At 47.5% G+C, this 26,754-nt stretch overlaps 5 protein-coding genes across 7 annotated transcripts; 1 reads left to right on the top strand and 4 right to left on the bottom strand.

Moving 5' to 3' along the window:
- Nucleotides 1–1,689: 1,689 nt before the first annotated feature.
- Nucleotides 1,690–9,038, bottom strand: LOC128277498 (uncharacterized). 2 transcript variants are annotated; one of them, XM_053015964.1, is made up of 6 exons: nt 8,830–9,038; nt 5,112–5,376; nt 3,513–3,629; nt 2,836–3,381; nt 2,680–2,753; nt 1,690–2,585 (listed from the first exon to the last, which is right to left on the bottom strand). In XM_053015964.1, exons 2-6 carry the CDS (start codon nt 5,345–5,347, stop codon nt 2,497–2,499), a joined length of 1,062 nt encoding a protein of 353 aa, XP_052871924.1. In that variant the 5' UTR covers nt 5,348–5,376; nt 8,830–9,038; the 3' UTR covers nt 1,690–2,496. The 2 variants fall into 2 exon arrangements, with proteins under 2 accessions (XP_052871924.1, XP_052871933.1); XM_053015973.1 differs by having other exon boundaries at nt 5,112–5,362.
- Nucleotides 9,039–13,204: 4,166 nt separating this feature from the next.
- LOC128268132 (xaa-Pro aminopeptidase 3) lies at nt 13,205–15,151 on the bottom strand. Of its 2 annotated transcripts, none has more exons than XM_053005157.1 (4): nt 15,009–15,151; nt 14,672–14,940; nt 13,528–14,581; nt 13,205–13,466 (listed from the first exon to the last, which is right to left on the bottom strand). In XM_053005157.1, exons 1-4 carry the CDS (start codon nt 15,070–15,072, stop codon nt 13,279–13,281), a joined length of 1,575 nt encoding a protein of 524 aa, XP_052861117.1. In that variant the 5' UTR covers nt 15,073–15,151; the 3' UTR covers nt 13,205–13,278. The 2 variants fall into 2 exon arrangements, with proteins under 2 accessions (XP_052861117.1, XP_052861124.1); XM_053005164.1 differs by having other exon boundaries at nt 15,030–15,076.
- Nucleotides 15,152–17,795: 2,644 nt separating this feature from the next.
- Nucleotides 17,796–19,176, top strand: LOC128267920 (MICOS complex subunit MIC19). The gene is made up of 3 exons (XM_053004877.1): nt 17,796–17,981; nt 18,260–18,510; nt 18,603–19,176. The coding sequence occupies exons 1-3, from the start codon at nt 17,864–17,866 to the stop codon at nt 18,822–18,824; spliced, it is 591 nt and encodes a 196-aa protein (XP_052860837.1). The 5' UTR covers nt 17,796–17,863; the 3' UTR covers nt 18,825–19,176.
- A 152-nt stretch (nt 19,177–19,328) lies between these two features.
- Nucleotides 19,329–20,770, bottom strand: LOC128270239 (uncharacterized). The gene is made up of 2 exons (XM_053007644.1): nt 20,668–20,770; nt 19,329–20,589 (listed from the first exon to the last, which is right to left on the bottom strand). Exons 1-2 carry the CDS (start codon nt 20,694–20,696, stop codon nt 19,458–19,460), a joined length of 1,161 nt encoding a protein of 386 aa, XP_052863604.1. The 5' UTR covers nt 20,697–20,770; the 3' UTR covers nt 19,329–19,457.
- Nucleotides 20,771–21,940: 1,170 nt separating this feature from the next.
- On the bottom strand, nt 21,941–24,836 carry LOC128279157 (STAM-binding protein-like). The gene is made up of 4 exons (XM_053017879.1): nt 23,791–24,836; nt 23,595–23,707; nt 23,437–23,536; nt 21,941–23,344 (listed from the first exon to the last, which is right to left on the bottom strand). The coding sequence occupies exons 1-4, from the start codon at nt 24,733–24,735 to the stop codon at nt 23,285–23,287; spliced, it is 1,218 nt and encodes a 405-aa protein (XP_052873839.1). The 5' UTR covers nt 24,736–24,836; the 3' UTR covers nt 21,941–23,284.
- Between the last annotated feature and the right edge of the window lie 1,918 nt (nt 24,837–26,754).

Genomic DNA, 26,754 nt, shown 5'->3' with positions numbered 1-26,754 from the left:
GCACCACAAACAAAAAACAGCAAAGCACAAGGGATTCCGGATAGAGTCCGCGGGCCGCGAACGCCGACAGTGACAGACAAAATGTTTTCGAGAACGAACAAACACTGCCCCAAAGACACGACCACCCAACGCTCTACTAGCGGCTCACGGAGAACTGAAGACCCGGTTTTGTTGGTGTTGTGCACTCGTTCTCGCTCTCCTTCTCGCTCTAGCTTACGTGCGCACGAAACGTACCAGCGCGCCCTAGAGTCAGTCACCGTTGCATTTTGCCTTCATAAAGTAACGGAACAACCAACGGACGGAAAGCCATTTATAATATTAATAACCTAGGATATCGCCATCCCCACCTGGTAGGGGTGTCGTGGACATGGACTGCCATTTTGCAGAGCTTCTTGGTGTATAGAGTTCCTGACTGACAGCTATCGCATGCGCTTATATGCGGTGATGGCGACGGCACTAATTTTACATCCTGAATCGTTACCTAATGGTTTCGGAAGCCCCGGCTATTGCGTGATTTGACTTTATATAGGTAAGATGCTACGCTGCTATCAATGACCATTGGGCGCTCTCTACCCAACACGCCAGCGTATCACATTGCGGTGTGTATGGCAAGTGGCAGAGTGAGAAAGACAATACGGCTGAGTGAGAAACGATTGCATGCGATTCGAGCCGTTTGACACTTGGACTGTCAGTGCCGGTTTCAGTGCTGTCATCGCTAATGCTATTTATGCTTATTGCGTTGCTTTCGGTTTGACGAAGATGTTAAAGAAATTGGCTTTTCACCCCCTTTTCATCTAGCAATAAAGGCTACGCCACTAAATTGTCGCTCTCGCACGTTAGATTATACGTACTAGCCACTAGAGGAGCACGCTGCGTGCAAGGTGGTTGTATTCTGCCCACACTTTGCGGCTGTACGTAATGTTGCCTACCTTTAGGCGAACTTTATTGCGCAATCGGCAGATGGTTAGGATTTTGAATATTGCTCTAGCCGGCAACTGCCGAACGGTCTTGGCCTGCCGAACAGAAACTCCTTCGACCGCGAAGCTCCTACGGTATCTTGTACGAGGTGACCCTTCCTCCCTGGATGGGTGAAGTTCGAGACGACTTCGAATTTCCGGTCACCTATCAGTATGCGATCCCTAAGTATACTACCTGCGCCTAGTGGCTGGGATGCTGATTCTGCCACGATGCATATGAATCCCTATGCAAGCTTGTGCTACATCGGAGAACCTTCGACCTTAAACGTTTTTCACTTTCCTTTTATATTCACATTTTACTGCATTTTACATGTGTTGTGTTTTGTAGAATAAAACATCTTCCACTGATACACTGGTTGCGATACGCTAAGAGGTTGCCTTTTTAGCATAGCCGTTTTTAGTCTCCTTCATTCGCAGCCGAATTAACAAAGTTATTTCAAATGACGTGCCCTTTTTGGCTAGGCTCAGCCTAATCGCATCATTCTCATTCGGATACATTGTGCCCCAGTGTTCATGCTAACACACTCTGCTGCGCGTCCCTCTCAGAACGCCCGTATCCACCGTAATATACGCCAAGCCAAGATGTGTTTCGAATTTTGCCTCAAAAAAGTGGTGAAGGCCACCGACACAGCGGAAACTTTTCCATACATTTATTCACCACTTCTCTGTTTCAGCAAGCAGTAATAACATGAACAGCTCTACAATTATTGCATACTTCTAGTACTTAATCTGCAAAGGCTCTCGCGAAAATGGCAATCGGCCGGCCGGTGTGCATAGTGTGCAATGTTTGAGTATAGCTCTGTGTTGCGGGGGACTTTTGAAAATGCCGCACACGCGCTGTTACACGTTACATATCACTGGTTGCGTAACATTTACGGTTCGTTCGAGGGAGCCAAGTCGATTGCTCCATGCGTCTGCACCTTGATACCAAACCACTCACAACACACACCCGGCCAACCGCGGGCCGATAGTTAAACAATAGTTCCAAACTTAAATACATAGTTATTGCAGCCATGACCTCACCATACAAGGTCCGTTGATTTAAAACAATAAAAACAAAAACAAAATAAAATGAAAATAATAACATTACAGTATACGTGATTTTCCTGTTTTGATTTGGAGTCGTTCTCTTTGGAGAGACAACCGTACGAAATTAGTTGACAACTCAAGTCTTCCAAGTGTTCTTACAAGAACCAATTACATTCGCAATGCACCAGTGCAGCGCTTTGTCTCGCAGCGATGATAGTAGTGTAGTGGTTTGCTAGTCTCTTGCAGCCAATTTTAATAAAACCACGAAGGTGCAGCAGGGTTGCCATTGAAGCCGCCAAAGCTCGGTCAATGTTTCCTCCTGCCGTGTTTTCTGCCGAATCTATCACATCACTTGCCCCATTCTGGGATTTGGGTAGGGGTGGTGGGGTACGGCGTTGGGCATAAGGGGGCATAATCGTTTACTGCCTTCGTCCCATTGCCTTCGTACGTTCCACTATCTTAGGCGTCTGAGAATCCTGCCCGGCCGTCTTTAGAAGCCCTCGCGGGCCTTCCGGAACTGGAGTCCGGTTGAGGTGTCTTCCAGGCACGGCACTTGCACCAGGTTGAAGTAGATCAATCCTAAGAAGAAAGGGGAATGGATGCATTATTGTGTGTTTGGTAGTGGTAAAAGCAAGCAAGGGATGATTCTGGAACGCTGAAGAGCCGAACTCACCCATGACCTGGGCCGCCGAGGTATTGGTGTGCTTCAGGCACTCGAACAACATATCGTCGCATCTGCAATGTGACCTTCAGGAAAGAGAGAAAGAGAGAGAGAGACAGAGATAGAGAAAAAGATCTGACTTTAAGAGCGGTCACACATGGCACTTACTTCGTGTAGATAGAGTTGTTACTCAAGCTGTAGCGCTTCTGGTATGCCCGCACCTTAATCGGGCAGAGATCATGCGTCCGGCAGCAGCGATCCATCAGCGCATCCTCGCCCAGATCGTAGTAGCCATCGGCGATGTCCCCCGTACCGCACCACTTCGTTCCGGGGATGATGCCGCTCAACAGCGAAAACGATCCCTTATGAAAGATGCCCCGCTTGCTGCTGTTGCTGGTGCTGCTGCTGCTACTGCGGTTCTTCATGATCAGCGCCAAAAACCCACCGTCACTACTGGCGGAGCCCGCTGACTCCGGTGGGTTGCTCTCTTCTTGACCCGAGTCCCGATCGGAAGCGATCCGGTACGCGATCGGTCCTCCGTTCCACGCGTCCGGTGCCACGGTGCCCTGCTGCTGCTGCTGCTGGTTACGCTCGTTGAGCCGATCAACCTGCTCGCACTGGTCCATCAGTTTGATCATGTCGCGGAACGAGACCTCCAATGGTCGGTTGATGGTCGACAGATTGCGCAGTAGTTCCGTTCCTTCGGCATCGTTGCTGTGCGAGTGCGGGTGAGCGAAAAAGGCAAACTTTTAGATAAATACGTACGCCGATCCACGTTCTTACCCTACGGCCACTGATCATTGGTCACAGCTGTGTAGCCGTTGGTTTAGCCGTCCTGCACTTACTAGACTTCTATCAGTTCGCATCCGATCAGTCGTTTTGCCGGCCCAAGCTCGACTACCGCCACCGTTTGATCGTGGAAGTAAATCATCCGCAAACTCTCCACGTCTAGCCGGCGTTCACTGTGGGGACCAGCGATAAAAACGGAAAAGAGAGGAAGACAGAAATGGAGAATGAGAGAGAGAAAAATCAATGGTAGTTCTCAGCATACGTGAAATGGACACTACAGGTAAGTTCCGCTCTCGTTCGGCGAACGGATGGTACACGCAAGCCAACGTGCCCGAAGTTGACCCGGTAAAAAGTCCCGGAGTTGCTGCAGATCGCAGTGGGACCAATTCACACGCCCGAGCATTAGTTGACACCGATTTGGCTGAGCCGGTCGTGCGAGAAAGGGAAAGATTCTTCGCACAGTTTGTTTGGACGACTTTCATCCGATTTCCCTTCTCACAGGGCAGCAGTGCTGGTCATCCAGACTGCATCAGACAGCAGACTCGGCGTGCTGCGTGCCGTGTCCAGCACGAGACTTGGGCAACAACCGTGTTGTTCTTGTTTGCAGTTCCTCCGTTGTAACTGTACTTTACAATCATCTATCTAGGGTGATCCATCGAGTATCGGTATTTTAAACTACCAACCATTTGACTTTTAAAACGTCAAACTTCATTCTCATTCCGAGATTGCAGTCCAAGATTGTCCTGTGCAAACCTGAGCCACATCGAACAGCCTTCGACCTGTAATGTCTAGCCATTCGAAAGGACCTGGCGGGACTTGTAACAGCAGCCTGCTCCCACGCGAAATTCACATCTGCCGGTGGCTGCCGCCACTGTGACTGTGAGCAAAGGTCATGGAGCTCTGAGGTCTCCTCTGCGGGCTTCACTCGGCCAAAGTGAAAGCGTGGCGGCTCCCGGCAAACACATGATGCGCGGTCGTGCTGAGCGAAGAAAATTGTGGCCGGCAGAAATGCACGCATGCACGAAAACGTGCGGAAAGCAGTCCCAGAGAGATGGGGAAAGAAAGAAAAAGTCGGAAACCGATGCTTTACTGTGACTGACAGTAATTTCTCCGATCCGCAGTAATCGTTGGCAAGTAGGCACACAAGCCTGACACCCCGAACGTAGACAGTAGCACTACGTCTTCGACAAGGAAAGTAAAGTTACCTAGCTACTTTGGGTATGTGCGCAACCACGCTCCAGTCACTGTTAGTTTCTTAGCCTTCGCGATCCAGCATGTGAGAGAGCATCGACTGACGTGATGCTCGCTCCAGAGGACTACTTCCTCAAATATTATGCATATCCAAGTGCACATGAAGATGTATAAATTGAAAACAGTAAACAAAACAAAGGAAAGGTTACGGACGGGCGTATGGCTCAAAGAGAAAGCTCTCGTAGGGTACTGCCACTAGCGCGGCTCTTCGGAAAGCCTGCGAAAGCAAACTTTTCCTTTCATTCGGATTCGGACCACGTGGTTTCTCTACTCGGGTCGCAGCCAAGGAAGGTCTCCTCCAAGCGGGGGGTTCCAGACCACACTAGCGTTCGCTTTGGAGACGAACTATTCTGGTGCGTATGTGTGTGTGTGTGTGTGTGTGTGTATGTGTGTGTATCTCCTACCTGTAGCTCTTCATGGCGTCCATCAGCCGGCGCTCGACGATGTGCGTGAAGCCGGGAATCTGGGACAGCTGGAACGAGAGCGTCGGCTTTGCGCGGGCTGTCGTTAGCATCGTGCCGCTCAGCAGACCGGCCACCAGGATGGCCAGGAACTGCCACAGGCGCCGGGACAGCGCCCAGTACCGCGGTCGGCCGGGAGCCGCGACCGGCCTCAACCGCAGGGCGTGCGGAGTGCACATCCTTCCTCACTCGGGCTGTGGGAAAACGTCTACGGTATAGAAACATCAATTAGGACCGACTGTTGTGGAATACATACACCACCACCTGGGAAACATTGCAGGTGTGCGCGGTGCTCAGTTGTCGTGGTGATTCGAAAAAAAACGGGGATCTGGAGCCGGAGCGGGTTATCTCGTAATCGTGCGTACCGGTGCGTAACGCCTTTATCCCGCCAATCAATCGATCGAAACTCGTAATGTTCATGATTGCTAGGCACAGTAGCACCGAGCACCGAGCACCGGGCTGTGGTTCTATCGGCTGATGAGGTAATCGTCGGTTGAACCGACGAAACGAGCCACTCAACCGAGCAGTGAAACCTATGGCTGTAGCTTGATAGAGCAACGTGCCCAGATAGGTTAAGCGATCCCGTAGCGGAAGGATAAACACGGGGCGGGGCAGGACTCCCTCCTCGTTCCCTTCGATAGCGGACGATGGCGATCGATACAGTTAGATTACCGTTTCGCTTGGCAGCGGAATATTAGTGACCATTCGCCTCTACTACCACAGCCGGGACAAGCGGGTCGTTACATATTTTATGCTTTCCCATACTGGGCTTTCCCCAAGCACCTACTCCGCACGAAGAACGATTACCGCTACCATCGAAATGACGCTCGGACGAAGGACACACAAAAAAGTAGGCCATGGCACCATGAAGGTCGGCCCGGGAACCCGGACCCGGGAGAGGTGCTCGACGAGCGTGACGACTAAAACGCTGTGTCGACAAAGTAGCAAAAACATCGGCCAAAAAGGGTTTGTTTTTAAATCTTCAAGGAACGGACTTGGGCCGTGCTGCTAGCGAGCAGAGAGTTGCCAAAGTACAAGGTTAAGATTTAAAGGAAATATTTTTTTTGGTCATAAAGTCAAGTAAAGGCGGCAAGTTGGTGAATATTACTTTTCAGAGGCTCCCAAGTGGCAGGCTTGTGTCAGCATAAACAGCGATCTTTTGCGAAACCCCACAAGAAAAAGTCCAACTGAAGGTGTCACGTCGCATGATCTTTTGATGGCCAAAACGACATCACCAAAAAGCGCGAAATTATACGCCCGCCAAAGTGCTCGACGCAGAAGATCGAAAACCGCTCCTGAAACCGTCTTGCTGAAACCACACATCTTCTCGGTCCATATCTTCAAGTTACAGGCCAAAAAACAAGTGTTACCATATGGTGGTATAGCTCGGAGTTGCCGATAGTTCGGCTCCTTTTCAGTCAGCCTTTTCTGGATCGATCGATCGATTGAGGGTTTTCATTGGCCCGCGCTACGGCAACGTTGCTTGTTTACGTAGCCGACGAGTCACATTTTTCACATGTGTCTCGTCGTTGAAGAAAATTTCGCTGGAAAAATGAGCGTTTCAACACGTTGTTCAACTCGTAGACATTCAACTAAAAGTGTAACGACTGGATTGACAGAAATGTTCGAAAATTGTCAAGTGCCAGCTGTTCGATTTGGAAACTACAAAATGGGCAAGCCGTGCGAAACAACGTCGCCGTCGCGTTCCAGAGGGACCCCCGCGGGAGATCCGTGGCTCGGGAATGAGCTGGAGCACCCTGGATTCTACCTGATTAGGCTGGGGCAACCCCACCCCACCCCGGGGCTCGGTCTGGTCTTGGTCCGGCGAGGCCCGGCGTCTCGTTGCGATGATGTCCGGCGGCGGCTTCCCCAACTTTGCACAATGCGCCTTGAATTGCCCACCGTGACCAGAGCCGGTGGTGCGCGTGTGGGTGTTCGATCCACCATTCGCCATTGGTGCGTGTCCGTCACGGCGATGGCGATGATTCCCCCGCTAATCGCACACACACACAGCACGGTCTACTAACAATGGGAGCGTATAATTTGGGGCTTGCTGATATAGGAAAACCCTCCACAAGCGAAAGCTGGGAGGTGGGAAAAGCCGGGGAAAACCGCCGTCGGGTAGGACCCTCTCTGCCAGGTCTGCCAGAGTGTATTCGCAGACGCCGATGCGCGCCAATTCCAAGTTGATAACCACCAGCGCATGGACGTCCGACGGTTGCCACAGGAAAGGTCCACAAGACTGCAGAGAAACCTGGTGGACTAGGCCTGGTAGTGGCCCAGCAGGTACAGAAGCCTAGGGCCCGATAGCGTCGATACTTTGCTGCGGCCAGCCGAAGGTTGCCGGCAGGTTGCCGGCGGCGATCGCCCGGCACACCGACACATTGTGGGTAACAACAATAGGCGCTAGGGTGCCGTTCGAGCCGAGATTGCCAAGTTGAGCCGAGTAAACGGCGGCAGCGGACGAGAGACGAAATTACGAAACCTCCACGGCGCGTCATCACGCTGACGGTGCCGGTGCCTGTGTGCGAATGTGGGTGACGAGCTCACCACGAGCGATGGGACGGTGAGGGAGGGCACCGGTCTGCAAAATGGTGTCACGAAGCGCAACGGTGCGCTGAGGGCTGTCGTTACGCAACTGTCATTGGCTGCTGCTTCATTCAACCGTTTCGTTTCGTTTTGCTTTGCGCCTCTTGCCAAGTTCGGCCTGAGGCAACAACAAGGTTGGAGTGGTGTGCCATGCCGAAGGACTTCGAAGGAGCAACGGGAGCATCAGCTGGCAAAATCAGTAGCTGGTCCCAGAAAGGGTCCGGGGTCTTACACCGGCTGTGGTACCGTCTTGGACGTAGAGGATCGCCACAGTGCCGGCTTACCCGGCCCGTACCGGTCGCTCTTATCGCTGTCAGTTAATTATCTTCACACCGTTAGTAGGTCGGACGCAACCTATGTCCGCCAGAGTAGCAATCTAGTGGCCTCCGGAAGCCATTTAGTGGTGAATGACAAGACAACAGACGTCACTAGCATACCTGGACCGGACCGGACAGAAAGATAGACTTTTTCGGAACGCCTTTTCCGAGCAACGGCGACGACGGCCAGCAAGAGAAAAACTCAAAAGCGTTCGGTGATGCACTTTCCCGAAGAATGGTAGTACCGGGCTGACCTGCTTTGGCCAGTGCGCGAACCATCACGGAACTGGTCCGTCCGTCCTGCAACCCGCACTCTCCCACAGACTCCCAACACAGAAGTACGGCCGGATCGATGTGAAAGTTTTCTCGCCGATCGGGCTGATGTGCTGTGCCGTTTTGCGCCAATCGCTACCTCGACTCGGCTCACTCTCTCTCTGTCTGTCTATCTCTCGCTCTAGCGGCCAATCGATGAGTCCGCCAGGAGCCACCCCAGGCATTTCCATGAACATTTTCCCCGGCAAACCCGGTGTGGACCCGGGTGACTCAGCCTCGTCGAGACTCTACATTCGAGAAGCGAGCTGAGTCGTTATCCCGCAGCGGGGTTCATTCTAGCAGGGTACTAGTACTATGCCAGATTTACAACCGGGAAAACTTCCCAGAAGGCACAGGCAACAGTGGACAAGCCGCTGCGGAGGGACTTGTGTGAAGCGTTAGGAAAACAGGAAGATCCGATCACGGTAATCGATGTGACTTACCGTTAGCTGTTGGTGACTGTTGAAAGGGACGCGTGTGGCACAATTTTCCCGATAAGCCGTGAGGCCCCGACTCCGTTCAGCGCCGTTGATCGTTGCGAGTCCCGCTGCAGAGCGGAGTCTGATTGACTGATTGGGTCGTGCGCTCGATGTTAGATGGGTGATCCAGGAGCATAGACCACGCAGCACGGTTCGCGGGAGGTGATCGTAAATGTTGTTGAACGCTGGGCTAGACTGGACGACGGAGCCCCTCACAAGAGCACACTTTCACGTCGATGCGGTTCGCACAGAGGCGTCGTTGCGACTGACTGAGCCGAGCCTGGCGGCGCTGTGAACGCGCTGGAACACTGCACATTGTTGTTGCTGTAGAGCGGTTTTGTTGCGTAGCCCCGTCCAAGGGGCTTTCTCTCGCGCTCGGTCTCGCGGTCGCTCTGCTTCGCTTATCCCCCCCCCCTCCCCAACCCCCCGGGCGCGGAGGATGGGTGCGGGATCCGTCCTGGTTCCGCAGGTCCGGCAGGTGACGTCTCGTGTATAGGTAGTGCGCGTGACACCGCGTGCTCAGAACTGGGGGAAGACGGCGAATTGGCACACGCGTTGGTGCGTGGCACTTATCACAGCAATGCGCCCAAAGCACCGGGGCGGGATAAGCGACTCATCTCGCCCTCCCCCCAGCCCACTGGACCCGGAAGAGTGACCATTATCTCTATTTTATAATTTGTTATTAGCTTGAGATCCTACCGAACTTCGACAGCCTACATAAAGAAGTTTGTTTCCTCTCGGAGCAACAGAGTGTCAGGGTCAGTGTCACTGTCTGTTGCAATTGAGTTGCGTTTTCGGACTAAGGAACGTTTACCACAAGCCCACAGCTTACACATGATAACAAGATTGGCTTTAAATCCTTCCCCGGATCCTTTTTATTCCCGCATTCAATCCTTTACCCCGGAACCATGTTTAGCCCCACCTCTAAGATAGGTAGGTTGTTTTTACTATTATATTTATTAATTGTTGCTGCTATTCTTTTGTGTTCGAATGAGCCGAGTTGTACTGTCTGATACTTAAAGTTTTGCGCGCCCAAGTTGCACCATCCATCCGGGGCTCGAAGGGACGTCTGTCAAGTGCGAGCCGTTGACGAATTCGCACACATTGCTCCGCACACGCTTTCCTCGCCAACCTGACTCAATCGACCAGATCTATCAAGATCACCGTTCGTCGCAAGCGCACAACAAGCGTTGGGTAGCATTTATTGCTGTGGCGCGAGTGGTGCCTGTGCTTCCCATTCATATGAATGGGTCCATTATGGGCCTGGGCCAAGGTGAAAGGACCCTTGTTATTGTTTATCGAAGAAAGCCACCGCCCGGGACCAAGCTGCCTCCACGCGTGTCACCCCACACGCGCGCATGACGCATATATACTACTCTAACCCTCCCCAAACACCGGTAACACCGGTACTGCTCGACAGCTGCTGTACCAGCTGCTATCATAGGCTGAACAGTACACTAAACACGATAGTAAAAACCGCCACGAGCGCCACTGGCGCACGCCGAAACCACGTCGTTTCTCCGTTTAGGTTTCCCTCGTTCAACTCGTTCAACTCGTTTCTCTCTCTCCCTCTCTCCCTTTCTCCTTCTCTCTGTCTCTCTCTCTAGCTTTCGCTCTCTTTCTTTTCCTCTTTGGAGTGTGTTTGGCGCATACATGATGAGTGTCTGATCATCGATCATAGGCGCATCGATCCTCGGTGGCAGTTTCATATAGCGGATGTTATTTGCCTTCTATTTCAATAAACAAAACAGTTTGATTTGAGCATACAGTGGCTAGCGAAACAAAGTTCAATTTTGAAAAAAAAAACAATTATAGAAAATTATTTCAATTATAAAAAACAAGTTCTCAATGGTTGGCTGGTCTGGACAACGAAGTGATGAGCCGATCGGACGATTCAAATTTAGCATGCACGCCACGTGCTTCGTGATGGTGGCCAACTCTCATGGCCACGACAGGCATTTTAATTATTTTGTTCGTTCAATTTATGGCTGGATCATTTCCTCATTTCGTAATGGTCGGATTCCCATTACTTTGATTACTTTGGATTCACATCAACAGCCCGACCACAAACAAACTGTTCCAAGGAACATCTCCTATGCTATTAGCGTTATACTGAACGTGGCAATAGTGTGCCTCATTTTGGCAGATTTTGGAAGCCACCTTGAAATGCACACACCGTAGACAGGGACCTACAGCATGACTGCATTCGACATCGATGGTTACCGGAGACCGTTCTATTGACCTTCACAGCGAGATAATTGCTTTTTCACAGCATCGCATTTTTGCGTCTTTCAACAATGCAGCCACTAGGCCGCACTAATCTAAATTGATCTCCTTCGTCATTAGTTGCGGTGTCCCTGGAAATGGCGGACCGCAAAAACGGCTCATTATTTGTGACGGTTGGTAAATTTATAATCACACGCAGTCTATGTTTTATACGAACACAAGTTATAAACTAGCCTAGTCTAGATTAGGTTTTGCTTTTTTGTTAGATTTAGTTACATAAAATTGTCTTGTTAATCGTTCTTTGTCTTACTTGAGGATTGCAGATTTGATTTGAAGGATTTGAGATTATTGCAGATGTTGGACTGAATTTTTATAGAAACATAATACTGAAAGAAATGGTGAATTGTAGTAGAAACACATAAAAAACTGCACGCCTTAAAAAAGGGATTTTCGCTTTCAGGTTTGATGGTCGTCTTCCGGGGTGTACAGAATCATTCTGCATTTTTGGGCTATAGTAATTTTTCCAGCATCCACTTTCAGTTTCGTGATTGCAACCGACCTTATAAAGAATGAAGTAGGAAGAGTAGAAAACTAGAACCATTACATAACGGATACCCTGTAACGGCACTCAATACTGTCTGAACGATCTTTTCCCTCTGCAGAAAAGAGAAACTCTTTCCAGGAAGTCCCACACGTTGATGCCATGGTTAGTAACTATTAGGGATGATTCTGAAGAGGAAAGCCTACCTCTGATCAGATTTTCACCATTCTTGAAAAGATGATTCAGGTTCATGTTACCACTTACCATCGCTTTATCGAATTCAAAGCGGCATAGCGAGAGTTAAATTGTATGAGATCACAACTAGTTTCGGAATACCAGTCAAGCTTACCAGATTTGTGAGAATTACCATTACCACATAGCTGGGATAAAAGGTTAGCACTAAGTTCTAGCACTGGAGTTCGGCCTACCGCATCATCAGGACAATGATCCGCGGCGGACGTACGCCAGAGACGGGAGGTGCAAGAGCGGACTTCCAAAACCCGCCGATGCAGTGGCTAGCGACACCTGTGACGACGACAACGATGGCGCTGCAGGACATCGCAGGCAGCCTGCAACCGCAGAAGGCTCCCGTTCCAGATGGGACACCGAACGTGGCGGTAACGGTGTCCCGAGGTGTTTTGGGGACTGTAACAGGAGTCACTGGGTACCAGCACCTTCCCTGAACAGTGAAAGATATAACAACTGGCAGCAACTCCATTCTTTGCCCAAGCTGCAACATCCAGAAACAGATGCCACGAGTATGACAGTGGCTGGGAGTGGCTTTTTTGGTTGGCATGCCACCGCCTATCTGCCTCCTCGTAGCGGAGGACACCCGGTCTGGTCTGGTCCCGGTAGTCTGGTTTAGATTTGTATGATTTCATGCAAGCAAAAAACGTCGCCGCGATGACGACAGAGAGTTCGTTTGCTGTGAATAAGCCTTGGTGAGGTGCTTTGTAAGGTCTGTGAGCAGGACTGTGTATTAGTTTACCCTTGCTTGTTGATGGCCCTGCTATTATGGGACGGGCTTCACTTTAATGCATTCCCGGACACTTTGAACACTTTTCAGCTATGCAGAACCATGGCATTTTTTGCATTGCACTGGTGCGTTTGACTTTATGTAGTATTCCCATCGGACTCAGCAGTGATTTCACGCAGTGAACTCTTTTTGTTAATTTGGCTTCTTTTTAAACGCAGGTTTCGTGGTTTTTAAAGCGTAGAATCTTTTTGTTCTCTTTAGTGCCATTTTCTGCTGGCACCTGTCAGTTCACTGTCTCGCATTTTTTTCCCCCATTTATCACTTAGCGTGCACGTGGCGATTGCATTCGATTCGATCAGAGATCGGGTTGGAGCTGTGCAGTTAAGATGTCACGAGAGATTGCTTTTTTTTCTTTAGCATTATAGAGACTTTGAGCTGTAATAGCCTTACATTCGTCTCTTACCGAGAGATTGTGATTACAAGCGCTGTTCCACCACAGATGTAGCAGCGGTGTATTATATCCGGAGAAAGCCAACCACCACGCAGACCATCAGTCTCAAACATCGAGCAGGAACGAAAATAATATTCTTTTAACGTTTATTACCTTTTGAAACGTTCTTTTTAAACCCTAGAATTTACGGCCAGGCCGTATTTTTAGCCTTATAAGTGGTCATTTTACTTGTTCCTGCTTATCTGTGCTCGAAAGAATGTTTTCTAGCTGAATTTTATCTTTCACACACTGCGCAGTGAGGACTTCAATTTCGTTACACGATTTAATCAACACATCGTCCTCGATTCTCAGCCCTAGCCCTTTGAACTCGGCTGGCACGTCCGTTCTGTCCTTAGCGATGTAAATACCTAAAAGTGCGAAGGCAAGGTGTTAGGCAATAGTGTCGTTTTCAAATGGATGCTTATTTACCGGGCTCCACCGTGCACACCATTCCAGGCTTCAGTCGAATGTTGCGCGATATAAGCGGTGTATCGTGCACATCCATGCCAAGATAGTGCGATGCGTGGTGTGGGCAAAATTTATAAGCCGCGCGAGATAATTCCACGCCGCTGAGCGAGCCGGGTATGAGCTTGATCTCCTGCAGGTATTTCCCAATCTTCATGCACATCGTGTCGAACAGTCGATCAAGCGTTTCGCCCTCAGTACTTAGAAGGCAGCTCAACAGCTCACTTTGCACGAGCTGTAGCACTTCGTACAGCACCCGCTGCGGCTCGGAAAACGTCCCATTGACCGGCCAAGTACGCGTGATATCGCTCGTATACCCATGATACTCGCAACCTGCATCCAACAGTACCAGTTCCCCGTTTTTTATGATTTGATTGTTGTTAATGTAGTGAATGGTCGTTGCGTTAGTACCACCTGCCACCACAGGTGGGTAGGCGAGAAAGTTAGCGCCGCCAAGGCGAGCGTAGTAGTCGACGCTGGCAAAAATATAGTGCTCGTTGATGCCGGGAAAACTCTGCTTCATTGTACGGTTAATGGCTTGCGAGGCAATTTCACAGCTTTTTCTCATGAGGTTAATTTCGCTAGGTGATTTAATTACACGCAGTTGGTGAATCAACTCCGTTGGTGATCGTGGCTCGCAATTGAACATATCTTTAATGGCGTGTGAGACATTGCTTAGATCGGAACAGTTTTTGCCATACCACACAAGAGCGTTGGGATAGGCAAAGCTGTACCTGCACAAGTAGTCCATGAGCTCACCAATATCCATTGCTTGTTCGACACCGAAAACGTCTGACGCCAGCTCAACACCGGTTCTACTACCATCCCACATTTCCGCATGCTTGTCCTTGGGGCGTAGAAAGATTGTCGTTTTGTGTTTACTGCTCCCGTCAATTTCCATAACCAGCACGCTTTCCGGCTCCTGGCAACCGCTAAGATACAAAAAGTCGCTGTTTTGACGAAACACGTAGGGAATTTTGTCACTCATGTACTTTTTGTTTGCTGCCGGGATGATGATCTAATGGGAAGAACGAAACCATATATAGTAAAACTTGTAACTGCATTTACACGTTTTGAGGTCGAGACGTTACAAATCTATTGGACTTACTATGTGACTTTTTATGTTCTTATCTATGTTCACGGCGCAGTACGCTCTGATGGCCTCTAGCAAAGCATGTCGTCTAAGTTTTACCTCCTCAAGCTGAATACCCGGCAGCACTTCCCCGGCGTTGATGATATGCGGATGAGTTTGGGCTACCGGCTGACCGTACAAAGCATTTTGACGGAAATTATCGTGTGTTTTCGGGTTTAGGCTAGATATACTTTGGCGACTTCTTGACGAGCATGCTCTAAAGCTGCACCCGACTGGCAGGGTGACTGAAATTGTGGAAATCAGACACTCATGAACTAAAAACATTTGACATACAAACACGCCACACTATTACAATATTTTAGGCAAGGCATACTATTCAAATTTCGCAAGAAATGCAATTTCCTTAGATGGGTCATTGCGAGTTCCTTTCTGTTGTGTTATCGACTGATAACTTTGAAAGGGAACACACACACAAAAATAAGGGCAGAGTTTTTATTCAATCACAAAACATTACCGCACCGATCTTGACGTTTGGAAACATCTCTTCAAAACCGGTTCGTTCTTTCGAACCGGTTTGTTTTGACTGAATGTTTATTTTAAAATCGCCACTCTGCGTTGGTTGTCGATAACAGAGGGCGCTGCTACGAGCCTAATTGTTGTTTTGTTAAATTGGAGTCTCGTGTGATCAAGTGCATTGATGGTGCTTGTCGACGTGTGACGATTTAGAGCCCCTACCGAACGACGAAACCGGACAATATAAGCTTCAGAAACTCTTCGATTGTACCGGTTTTCAGGTAGGACGATTGTTAAAACAGACATCATAGCCTGTTTCACAAGAAAGACTGTTCTATGAGACTCATATTTTTACTGGCCGATACATTACCTGGAGTTTCGACGTTTTTGTGCACGAAATGCGAATCGCGCTTGGATAAGATGTGTAGCGACATCTTGTACAACCGATTCGATCCAGCAACCCGCCCGTAAAGACGCGGGTAATACGGCAAACCTTTTCTGGCAGCACTGCCGATGTGTCAGCCACACAGCGCCCGGAATCAGATCCGGTCTCTTTCTCCGTGGGCAGCTAACAAGTGCGGACGTGCCATCGAAAACGGCCTGCACTCCGGAACGACAGGCACGCGGCCTCCGGTGCTACAACAACGCCAGCGTACGACCGCGTGGCTTACGATCGTCCAACAGCTATCCCGACGCCCCGAATCGGTAATCTAGTGATCGATACAACATCTAAGGTGCTACGCAGCCTGGAACGACAGAGACGACGGAGAAAGAGCCAGCGAATGAGCCCAATTAGCGCAAGAGATGCCGATCGCCCACCCGCTAATTGGGCTCACGCCGTAAAAATTGGGCAACACGCGCCAACACGCACACTCTCAACGTAGAGACTGATCAACAATTGGCCGCTTGTACCACCAGCAGCAGCAGGATCAACAACGAACATCGCCGACCGACAACAGGCCATCGCAATAAGGAAAAGCATCCTTGCCCTCATTGTTCCGCAACATTTATTCGTCCAAGCCAGCTGAAGGTTCACATCCGCACGGCACGGCAAACGGCTTTTCACCAGTATGAGTGCGAATGTGATTGTTTAAGCTGCATAATCGTGCAAACTTGGACGTACTTGGACGTGTTGGTCCTTGTTGTGAATTTTCTAATGTTGTGCCAGATTGCTTGAAGCAGTGAATGCGTGGTCACATACTTCACACACATGAGACTTTTCGTCGGAATGAATGCGAATGTGATCGTTTAAGTTAGATAACCGTGCATACTTGGACGTACAATGCGGACACTGATGGTGTTGGTCCTTGTTGTGGATTTTCTCATGTTGTGCCAGATTGCTTCGAGATTTAAACCCTTTGTCCCAAAGCGTTCAAGTCTAGAAGCAATCATAAGAGCACAACATAAGAAAATCCACAACAAGGACCAATATCATCAGTGTCCGCATTGTACGTCCAAGTATGTACGGTTATCTTTCTTAAACGATCACATTCGCATACATACCGGCGAAAAGCCTCATGTGTGTGAAGTATGTGACCACGCATTCAGGTCTCCAAGCAATCTGTCACAACATAAGAAAATTCACAACAAGGGCAAACACCGTCAGTGTCCGTATTGTACGTCCAAGTTTGCACGGTTATGCAGCTTAAACAATCACATTCGCACTCATACCGGTGAAAAGCCGCTTGTGTGTAAAATGTGTAAGAAAGCGTTCCATTCATCACCGGCACTATCATTTCATTCGAAAATTCACGAGTAGGACTAATACCAACAGTGGCCGTAATGCCCTTCAAAGTGTGCGCAGTCGTCAGCGTTGAAGGAACACATTCGCATTCATACCGGTGAAAAACATTCGAACTATCACTTCATTCGGAAATTCATAAAAAGAACAAATAACTTTTGTTTAAATCAGTACAATAAAAGATAATTATTGTTCACAAAACTTTGTCTTTGATGGAACATGGGAAACGGGAGATAACGAAGAAAACGTTGGGACAAGAGAAAAACGAATGATGGCGTAAAGTTGAACTGTTTAATGCAAGTTTAAATTTATGTAGCTTATGTAGCTCATTTCATCCTCGTTTTCAATTTCAGGGGCTTAGGTTGAATGTTTGCCTTTGGCAAAGAAAAACTGTAAAATGTGCCAAATTTACTCTTTGTTAACTTCCATAGTTAATACTCTGAAACTTACAAACGAATGGAACAAACAAAAAACAGCCAAAGCATTTTTTAAGTGTGAAATGTCGCATAAGCGACTATAAGCTTGATGAAGCAGCCCAAACGGTGGCCAAACCAGGACTAACGGCCAGGAAAATGGATAGAGCAGTCCGTAACGTAACGTAACTATCACGCAGCTGGCCTAGGTTCGAATCCCGATACCCGCGTGACAGGGGAGATTGACGCGGGAACAACAACCCCGCCCGTAAAAACAAACCGTAACGAAAGGCGTCTGCACAAAAAAAACTATCGCCTGTACTTGTCTATACGGCTTTGATGCTGACAACCATCGTCACGCAATGTTGGTGAGGACTGTTGTTAAAATCTTTAATTACCTTACATTTGGAACCTCTGCCTCGAAGACCTATTGCTCTGACTTTATATAGGAGAAGTGCTGGTGGATAACAGACTTTAATTTCGCGGTAACTGACCGAACCAACTATTGGCTTATTTGCTGGAATTAGTTGCTGTGCAATAATGGGGGCTGCATCCAGCAATGCCCGGACGGTTGTAATACCGAACACAACCGGCGTGATAGACATCTCAGATGATGTGGTTAAGCGGATGACGAACGGTTTACCGTCGAAGGCAAATGGTGAGTGAAACGAACCCTAGCGAGCTGGTGTAAATATAACGCCGTAAATGGTGCCAATCCTATCAAACGACAACAACCTGCCCTTCAGTTCGGTTGCAATCGTTTCCTCCGACGGCATCAATCAAGCAAGCATGCATTCCAGCATCAACTAGGTCCCGGCTTTCCACCTCAACGGCATGTGCGAGTGAAATATGCGTCCGATTTTGTGATTATGCAATATGTTACAACTGAATGTAGAGTGCATGCGACTGTAGTCACTGTTTTTTTTCATTTCATAGAAAATCGAGCGCAGCGATCGAGTGCATCCGACGATGGACCATCCATCGGAACTGGCCCTAGCTCGTACCCGAATACGGTTCCTCCTGCAACGGCATTTTACGGTGAGGTGCCTTTTACGTCGATGCAAGTCCGGCAGGAGAAGGAACGCGAGTTGCGCGAAAATGATACCTACTGGACTAACCGTCTGAAGGCACTAGAAGCGAACCTAAAGCAAACGAATCAGCTGCTAGAAAAAGAATACAATGAAGCGGTAGGTTTCTGGCCCAAACATGTTGTTTCCGAAACCGGCGCATCCTTGTACACTGTTATTAATCAATACTGCCGTCTATTCTGGTAAGGTAGGTTGTCGATGTAAAGAAGCGTTTTGCTACGTCTGCGGTAAGGCAGCAGCTGCCACCATGCCAAGATTTAAAGGCAAAGGTGATCGAATGCTACCGGGCGAATCAGCACGAGACGTTACGGTGCACGAACGAGGTGCAACTGTTTACTGACTGCGCGAACCTGCATCGCATCCAGCTTCTGCAGCAACGAGTAACGGCAGAAGAGTCCAACCAAAAACAGTAGTCGAAAAAGGTAAGGTTAAAAAGTAGTCGAACCACAATAGCAGGCAACGGCAGCGGATTGGTCTAGAAAGCAGTATCAAAATGAACGACCAGTGATAAGTCAAACGACCGGCAGAGATACAAAACATTACCACAAGAGCGATGCAACAACAGGATGTTGTAACATTACGGGCGATTGAACACAGAACGAGGAATATGAACCCTAACTTGGCTATTATGCGCTCCACAGTCTCGGTTTCTAGTTTGTTTGCCTACTAAGAATCGCTCTATCGCGACCTATGATGGTAACGTGTAAAAAGCGGGTTAATAAAATTCGTGCAATAAATTCGAAATGAAGTAAGGGCACACCCTTATTTTTTTTTATCTTGTTCTTTTTAGCAATATCACCTCAATGCGCTAGACAGCAGTTGCTTTGCTGTATTTGGTACTTCAATTTCCAAGTGGTATTTTATTTGTACATATATTATATACTTCAAATAGTCAGCGAAATTGTACTCTTCCTATTATCAAAAACATATTCATCAATAGACATGGACTTGAGCAAAATTAAATAATAAAATCTGTTGAGGGATAGGTTAGTGATGCCAAACGGTAACGGAACGGTAAGAAAAACAAAAAAGTATTTTTTCCAAATTTAATACAAATTTGTTATGGGATAAACCTCTGATGTATCGTCAGGCGGAAACATGTTTGGATAAGCAGCTCTGTCCTCTTGCGACAACAAGGCGAAAAATTCCTCCACGAAACTGAGCGAGCGGTCAAATTCACCATTCCTTGGCGTTTCGAAGTTGCAGAGAAGGTCGGAGCACGGAGTTGCCCAAGGCTCCTCACCCCTTAGTGCTGGTCCTTGCAAATTCGAGATCAGGTTGTCTAGACGAAAGCGATATGTTCCGCTACTCAGGCGTAAAATATCTGCCACGTTCTGGTCGATGCATGCGTCTACGAGATTTCCTGCGTCTGCGTCTGGCGCGATAAGCAGCGCGATGTGTTCCCTAACTTGCGCTACAAACACACTTAGTTCCTGGATCATCCACTCGCAACGATTGTACTCCGGCACCGTTGCTAAAAACTGCATCAGATGATGGAAAAGCCGCGAGGGTATCTCTGCCGTCTTAGTGGCTTTGGGCGGTGATTCATTGTGTTGGGCAGTCCGCTCCGGATCGGCTGGTGGAACGTTTTTGAGGGCCATCATTTCACTGAGCGCCACATGCGTTGGAAATTTACCCAAATGTGTCTTCATCCTGGCTCCCAGGTACGTTTTCTGGCAAGTACCACATTTAAACTCAAGTGGAATGTTGGGGCTATGACGTTTATCAACGCGATAGGATGGTGCTTGCGTGTTACCATTGTCCACGAACTTTGGGGCTGGCACTGATTCACCTGTCGGATTGATATCGGAATGTACCAAATTACTGCTGGTTGACCAGGGTGGCCTTGACATTCGGCCGCATCGTGTGTGCACAATTCGCAGCGGGGAGCGTTTTTTCTTTAAGCCGGCTTGCTTCTTCTTTTGCAATTGAGCCGACGCATCTATCTTCAAATGTTTTTCAACATCGGGCACAAATTTGTTAGACACACGTGCGCCTCGGGCGTTGTGACGTGCGTTCGTTAGAGGGGATACTGTTTTCGAGTAATCATTTTTCGGCACAGAGTTAGAAACTGATTCGAATCTCGCTCGGTTTTCTCGTGTGTGCACTAAAAATAACGACGAGAGGTCGTTTTCCATTTCCAATTTCCAATTTCGCCTCTTTGTCCCTCTCTGCGGCCTGTTTTCAATGAGAAAACCATAGAGGGTTACAATATAAGGAAGCGTATTTTAAGGTAAAAAGGTTGTTCAGTCTTACCGTTTTTCGCTGGCAAGGGGTGCGTTCATTTCTAGAGATCCGGGTTGCTGTGGAAAATGGTCTGGCCGGTCCGAAGGTGGAAACCTATTACCAATTTCTTGTAAGTAGTCTACGAGATTATTTGCCATGGATTCTCCTATCGAAATCACTTCCGAAAACGGTGTTGAAGTTTGTTCTCTAACGATAGAAGCACTGAAGCAGGACATAGGCTGTATTGCACCGTGTGGATCGTCGAGAGAGTTATCACTGTAGGATGAATGGTTCAGATCATCTATCTCAGCGTCTTCGGCTTTGCAAGTCTCGCTTTCCATAACATCATACTGGACCGCCCCAGTCGGGGCGATGGTTGCCAGAATAGCGGATATGTCTATATCAACGCTAGCTACGGGATCTTCAAAAGGAGGCACATCGCGGAATCGCTTGGGACTTCCGTACCATTCACATGATCCGCTTTCACAAATATCACCACCTGGGGAATCGATTACATTGCGAACGATGGTACCGTCCAAGAACCAACTCGTTTGACGCTCCGCATCATTATCGAGTGGTTCGATTGAATCGTTCATTACGTAGCTATCAACTTTTTGGGAGATGTTACACACGAAATAAGATTTACTGTTTACCAGAGTAGAGTAATGGCGCGTTCCGGTTGTGATTAGCATTAAAACATTCGAAATTATCCAGTGTGCATTCGAACGTCAAAACTGACATTTAACATTACTTCCACTTTGTACTGCCAAAGTCTGATATTACATCGTTTTTAACAATATCGAAAATTTTTGACATGTTGACAGGGTTCGGTTCGTTTCTAACAAGTAACGCCGTTACGATGGCTGGTTCTCGTATACCGAACTAGTAATGGAAATCAAGTTTTGAACTTTAAAATTAAGGAAATCGATTTCAAAGAAGAAAGTGTTTCGTTTCGCTATTGACACTATATGATAAGTAAACACTCCAACAGCTAAAATGTCCTATTTTTTTCCAACGCTGCTCATTTTATTGTTACTACACAAACGAATTTTGACGACTGATTCAACTGATTGCATATCAACCTGATCAGGCATGCTTAAAAGCGGAAGTAAAAGTGATTATCCGACGCTTAAATGTAAAAACCAGACTTCAGTGTACTGTTTTGCTGTTTTTCTCGTATAAAGATTCCGCATTTTCATAGAACGTGTTTAGTCCTTACGGGACTATTATCAATTTAAGATTTCAGAGAATGTAAAGCATATTTTATTGAATGTGCAGTTATGTTTTATTACGGACTTGTGCATCATGGATCATAATAAGTATAACGTTTTACTTCTTGTCTTTTTCCTTTCGCTTCAAATAGACGGAAACAAATTAGATTCCTTCACGACAAATCAAAAACTAGCTGGCCAAAATGTTCTTTTTTGAATGCTTCAAGTAAACACAACAATAAACATCTCTGTTAGACGCATGGAACTACAATTCAAAATGTCCATCAAAGTCAACGAAATCACGAAAAATAATAAGCGTTAAGGTTATTACACTCATGCGTTCGTGCACCTGCTCACATACGCAAAACTAGAAGATAAAATTGGAAATAAGGAATAAATAATAAACTATTTTTTAATAAGAAAAGGAAATATTGATTGACTGTCGCGATGGAACTATATTGGATTAAGGGATACGATACAATGGATTTTCCAAGGAAAATGACTTAAACAAATCTTCTTATTTCTGTCATTTGGCATTTACCCTCAGTACCGGCCGTTGACGATATTACACAAAATATAGTTAAATGAAGATGAGGTGTACAGTTCTGTAATAGCTAAATTATTTTCTTCTATTTGACGCCAAGTCGCACTAGAAAAGAAAACGTGCCTAGACACTCTGCCTTAAAACACCAGTTCGTCGGGGTGCAAGATCGCCCTTAGTCAGTACACCCAGGCTGGTGTACTGATGTTTCATTCCGTCTTTCATTCTGAGCACACCTGTATAATCATGCATCCCATGTATTTGCAAACCATCTCCCATCTCCCTTACCAACATATGTATTTAACACTTGTCGAGCGCCTTTAAATAGTGCATCTATCAGTAGTACATTCTATGGTGACTCCATGATCGGTACAAGTATTTCATGAGATCATTAAAAGGTGTCACTGGTTTTTACTCAGCATACTATGTTCTGGTGTTGCTCATCTGTAGATCATCCGTCGGTCCCTGCATTCAGCGGTTTCTATGCGAAAGACGTTAGTTCGAACTCTAACAGTGCTACTTAAGTGCAAAACTTGAAGTATTATATTATACATTTACATGTTATATCATATTATACATTTGCATGTTAATTCTGACTGCATCTAGAGCGTATAACGGCTCAATTCGTTCCTCTAGGATTAAATGAACAACTAGAGCGCAGGAAGAAATCCCACAAGCAATGTAGGCCAATGTACCCGCCTAGCTTAACTTTAAGCAACGCACGCTGGTGCGTAGGCCGTCGATTAATTGCAATACAATTCAACAATTGCAACGCGTGCGTAAGTTGCGAAATGCTAGACAGCCTTGCTTACGCTGCAGCGATTCAACAGACGTACATATGAAATATTAAAGCATAAACGATATCAAACAGAATGCATCCACGGCCTAACAAAATCTATCGCAAGTCAATCACTTCTACGGTATCCGCATCATTCAGTACAACGTGTTGGGCTTCCTGCAAATGAGAAACGGAATAATGAAACAAAATACGGGAAAGCATCTTTTAGCTCGAGCTAAAATAGCCTTCTGTTAGCGTTCAAAACTTACCCCGAACAGAGGCGGCCCAGCCGAATGTGGGTGAAAGCCGGTTTGGCGGCACTGCGAAATCGCATCCATTCCGACGGGTGTTAGATTAAAGAATCCGGTTCTTGAATGTAAATGCATGAATATAGTATAGTATATGGTAAAAGGGTGAAAATACTTACTCGTGATACTTTGGCGAGCAAACGATCGCAATTGCCTCCTCAAGCATCAGCTGATAGGAACAGTGCGTATGCAAATCTACAGACGATAAAAATGCAGTTTGCGAGGGATGTGTCTGCAGGAGTAAAGCAAAAAGCAAAATTAGCCTGACACTACACTGCGATGATCTATTTTGACCGAATAATTAAACGCCCTCACATGTATCCATCCGAGTGTGATAAGATTGTGCTGGTCTTGAGCGATGGCAATCTCTTCTTCATACATCGTGTTACAGCTGTCGGACGTTCCGGTCTGCTTCGGAAATATCACATGCGTGACAACGAATTTCGTCTGCCGTAAACAACCGGCCAAAATGGCGCACGTTTCCACGTTGGCATTCGTATTGGGGGCGGTGAGCGCTAGAAACTTTCGCAAGGTATCCATCGGTACCGTAATCGACCGGTAGCCGGTTGCCCCGGTAGTGGACGGTCCAGTCGCAAGCGGTAGCTTCGGTTTCAAAGATCTATCCACTGCTGGATCGGGTACCTTTGAAAACTCTTCGCTGGGAACGCTTTCGCCGGTTATAAATTCATTCGGATAAAGCACTTGCTCCGTTAGCTTGGAGTCGGTGTCCGTAATGATGTTGTGGCTCGGGGCGCTCGGTATTATGGTTCCGACTCTCAGTCCAACGTCCCTAGCATCCTGCGGTGCGCTAGAAGGGCCCGATTTTTCGGCGGCTGTACGAGCACGTTCCTCTTGCAGCTTTTTCTGTTCTGAACGAATCTGCTGCAGGTAGAGCTGGTACTCGCCTTCGTACCGCTCCAACAGCTTCGCGCGGATGCTCTCCGCCTTCGGGAGAATTTCCTTGATCTTGGTTTTCGTCTGGTTTTTGTCATGCGGTAGCACCGATCGATAACCCGGATGTTTCAGTATGAGCTCGACAAATATCGTCACGTAACGCAGGTAGAAGGTGAATGCCTTTTCGAAGTTGCCTTCCCGCAGCGACCGATCGGCCGTTTCGACTATCTGGCTACCTGAACGGTAGTATCGGTTGATGGGCATTGTCGAGTCGATCGAAACACGCTGGCTGTCTGCAACCAGCTTCTGCAGTCGCAGATGCGGTTCCATAGCACCTAGTTGCACCGGTGGCGGTTGTAGTGCCATGGTTTTGTTTAAGTTACCGTTTAGCCGACGCCGCTAGCTCTTTTCTACTTGTGCGTTAAACTTTCTATTGTCCTTACCCTAGTCATAGTCCCGTGCACTGTTTCTTCAGCAAGCGACTGACAGGTCACGAGCCGCGTTCATGTCAAGTCAGAGTCGCTCTATAGAGAGTCTCTAAGATCACTCTACTGTATAGGTTATAAGATAATACAGGTAAGTTTATTAAAATTGATTTCAATCTACTCGAAACCTCGGACACCGAAAAATTTACAGCCTTAGGTATGTTGTAGCTATGTATTTGTTCAAATCTTGAGGCAGTTCTTGCACTTACTTTATGGTGTTTTGACGAACTTGGCCAGCCATCTGTTAGGTTAACGTGTATGCCAGTGATCTTAGTGTGAGTGAAAGCGATAAAAAGAAAAAGGGAAGTAGATACACAAAAGGGAATCCATACGTGTACAATGGCCATACAATGGGTGTGTAGACGCAGAAATTGAAGCCTAAAACTCACACACATCGAGGGGACAGTATTTACCCGTGCGGTAGTGTGCGTGCGTAAGTCCATTCTCACTTTGAGTCGGTTTGTTTATTATAACAATAAAGTGTCAACACCATGGTGAGCATCGTTTGCGTATCATATTAACTCGTAAAATTTTGCGGTTTACCTGCTTAGCTGCCAGCGCAACTGCCGGAAGAATTTACAGAAAGTACTGCTGAACTAGTTTAGACAGTTTTTGCTTCTTCTTTGATCATCTGCCGTGATAAGCGATTCTTCTTATGCGGCAATCATAACCGCCGAGCCGAGGTCTGGACCTGCTACAGACATAATGTCATAATCTTTTGCTGCGTAATGTAACAATGTAATTTTACGAGCGGGGCTGTTGGATCCGCGCCTACCTCCCCTGTCTCCCCGGTCTCGAGTTTTGAAACCAGGATAACCGGGATTGCGGATAACGACGAGCGTTTGCTGATAGAACTTGATAGAGCTTTTGAATTTGACAGAACGAGGCGTAAAATTTGAATCTTTTCTCAGTATTTCATCATAGAACTATTGTACTAGTAGGATGATCGGCGACAGTGATATCCTGACGGCGTGTTTGCAGCAAAAAGTGGGAAGAGGTCGGGGACACACACCGCACTTTTTTGCTGGCATGCGTTCTATTGCTGCGTGCAATTTTTCTGCCGGTTCCTCAGTGACTTTGTCTATGAGGTAGCAAGCTTTGCCTACAGTCCGCTTATTTTGGGCGCCCTGTAGGCGAGAGGTTTCTTAGGCAACTTGTTACGCGTATTACGACATTACGGATCACTAGCGGCACCTTGTGGCCGAAATACTGCGTAAGGCTTAGTCGAAACGGCCGATTTGTGACTACTACATTTTTTTACCCAATCACAGAGCGGCACTCGTTTTGTCAGGTGTTCGTCTAGAGTCCGAATTTAAATCTTCACTCCTGAATTCACAATCTGAATCACGGTCCCGGGCATAGTGGTACCGGAGAAGACGGTCATCTTCCGATGAATACCCGAAGCGCTACGAAGGAATAGAGATCGTCTTGATAGCGACTACTCTCTCCTAGACAGGGCATCATCTTCAGCAAGCAGCGTTGTCCCCTGAACGCTGCCGAAAGCATTTTAAAGGTTTTCCGGTATCGGGATCAACTTAAAAAAACGAACTAGTCAGCAACTTTCGTATTTCAGCAATTCTCGTATTCCTGCACCTCAGGACATACCTTGTGGACCCCGGGCTGTGTTGAGCCTAGGAAGGTTTCCCTGTACAGCTTGTTACAAACTACAACCGTCTATCATATCGCTATAATTCAATCAACCAAGGTGCACAGTTTTTAGAGTGGGACGTTCAAATGTGCTGCGACTGCGACAATCAGACCACAGCTGCTTCGATCGTTTGTTTCTGGGAGTTTACCGGGGGTAGAGGAGTAGGGTTATTGAAAAGAGAGTGGAACTGCATCTGATGTATACAAAGAGCGGTTGATAGCGTCCCACCAAGGAATCCTAAACTATATCATT

Source organism: Anopheles cruzii, chromosome X (genome assembly GCF_943734635.1).
Source record: "Anopheles cruzii chromosome X, idAnoCruzAS_RS32_06, whole genome shotgun sequence".
Classification (NCBI taxonomy): domain Eukaryota; kingdom Metazoa; phylum Arthropoda; class Insecta; order Diptera; family Culicidae; genus Anopheles; species Anopheles cruzii.
This window is presented reverse-complemented; position numbering and strand designations above follow the sequence as displayed.

Excerpts from the sequence above, each read along its gene's own strand:
- LOC128277498 (XM_053015964.1), bottom strand. The coding sequence starts at position 5,347 with ATGTGCACTCCGCACGCCCTGCGGTTGAGGCCGGTCGCGGCTCCCGGC. Across the intron at positions 3,382-3,512 it reads TGCGAACTGATAGAAGTCTA|CAACGATGCCGAAGGAACGG; the intron begins GTAAGTGCAGGA and ends GCACTCGCACAG. Across the intron at positions 2,586-2,679 it reads CTCGGCGGCCCAGGTCATGG|GATTGATCTACTTCAACCTG; the intron begins GTGAGTTCGGCT and ends CTTTCTTCTTAG.
- LOC128268132 (XM_053005157.1), bottom strand. The coding sequence starts at position 15,072 with ATGACCCATCTAAGGAAATTGCATTTCTTGCGAAATTTGAATAGTATG. Across the intron at positions 14,941-15,008 it reads TATGCCTTGCCTAAAATATT|TCACCCTGCCAGTCGGGTGC; the intron begins GTAATAGTGTGG and ends CCACAATTTCAG. Across the intron at positions 14,582-14,671 it reads AGAACATAAAAAGTCACATA|ATCATCATCCCGGCAGCAAA; the intron begins GTAAGTCCAATA and ends TCTTCCCATTAG.
- LOC128267920 (XM_053004877.1), top strand. The coding sequence starts at position 17,864 with ATGGGGGCTGCATCCAGCAATGCCCGGACGGTTGTAATACCGAACACA. Across the intron at positions 17,982-18,259 it reads TTTACCGTCGAAGGCAAATG|AAAATCGAGCGCAGCGATCG; the intron begins GTGAGTGAAACG and ends TTCATTTCATAG. Across the intron at positions 18,511-18,602 it reads AAAAAGAATACAATGAAGCG|GTTGTCGATGTAAAGAAGCG; the intron begins GTAGGTTTCTGG and ends CTGGTAAGGTAG.
- LOC128270239 (XM_053007644.1), bottom strand. The coding sequence starts at position 20,696 with ATGAACGCACCCCTTGCCAGCGAAAAACG. Across the intron at positions 20,590-20,667 it reads CCCCTTGCCAGCGAAAAACG|GCCGCAGAGAGGGACAAAGA; the intron begins GTAAGACTGAAC and ends CATTGAAAACAG.
- LOC128279157 (XM_053017879.1), bottom strand. The coding sequence starts at position 24,735 with ATGGCACTACAACCGCCACCGGTGCAACTAGGTGCTATGGAACCGCAT. Across the intron at positions 23,537-23,594 it reads TGCTCGCCAAAGTATCACGA|AACCGGATTCTTTAATCTAA; the intron begins GTAAGTATTTTC and ends TTTACATTCAAG. Across the intron at positions 23,345-23,436 it reads CTGGGCCGCCTCTGTTCGGG|GAAGCCCAACACGTTGTACT; the intron begins GTAAGTTTTGAA and ends TCTCATTTGCAG.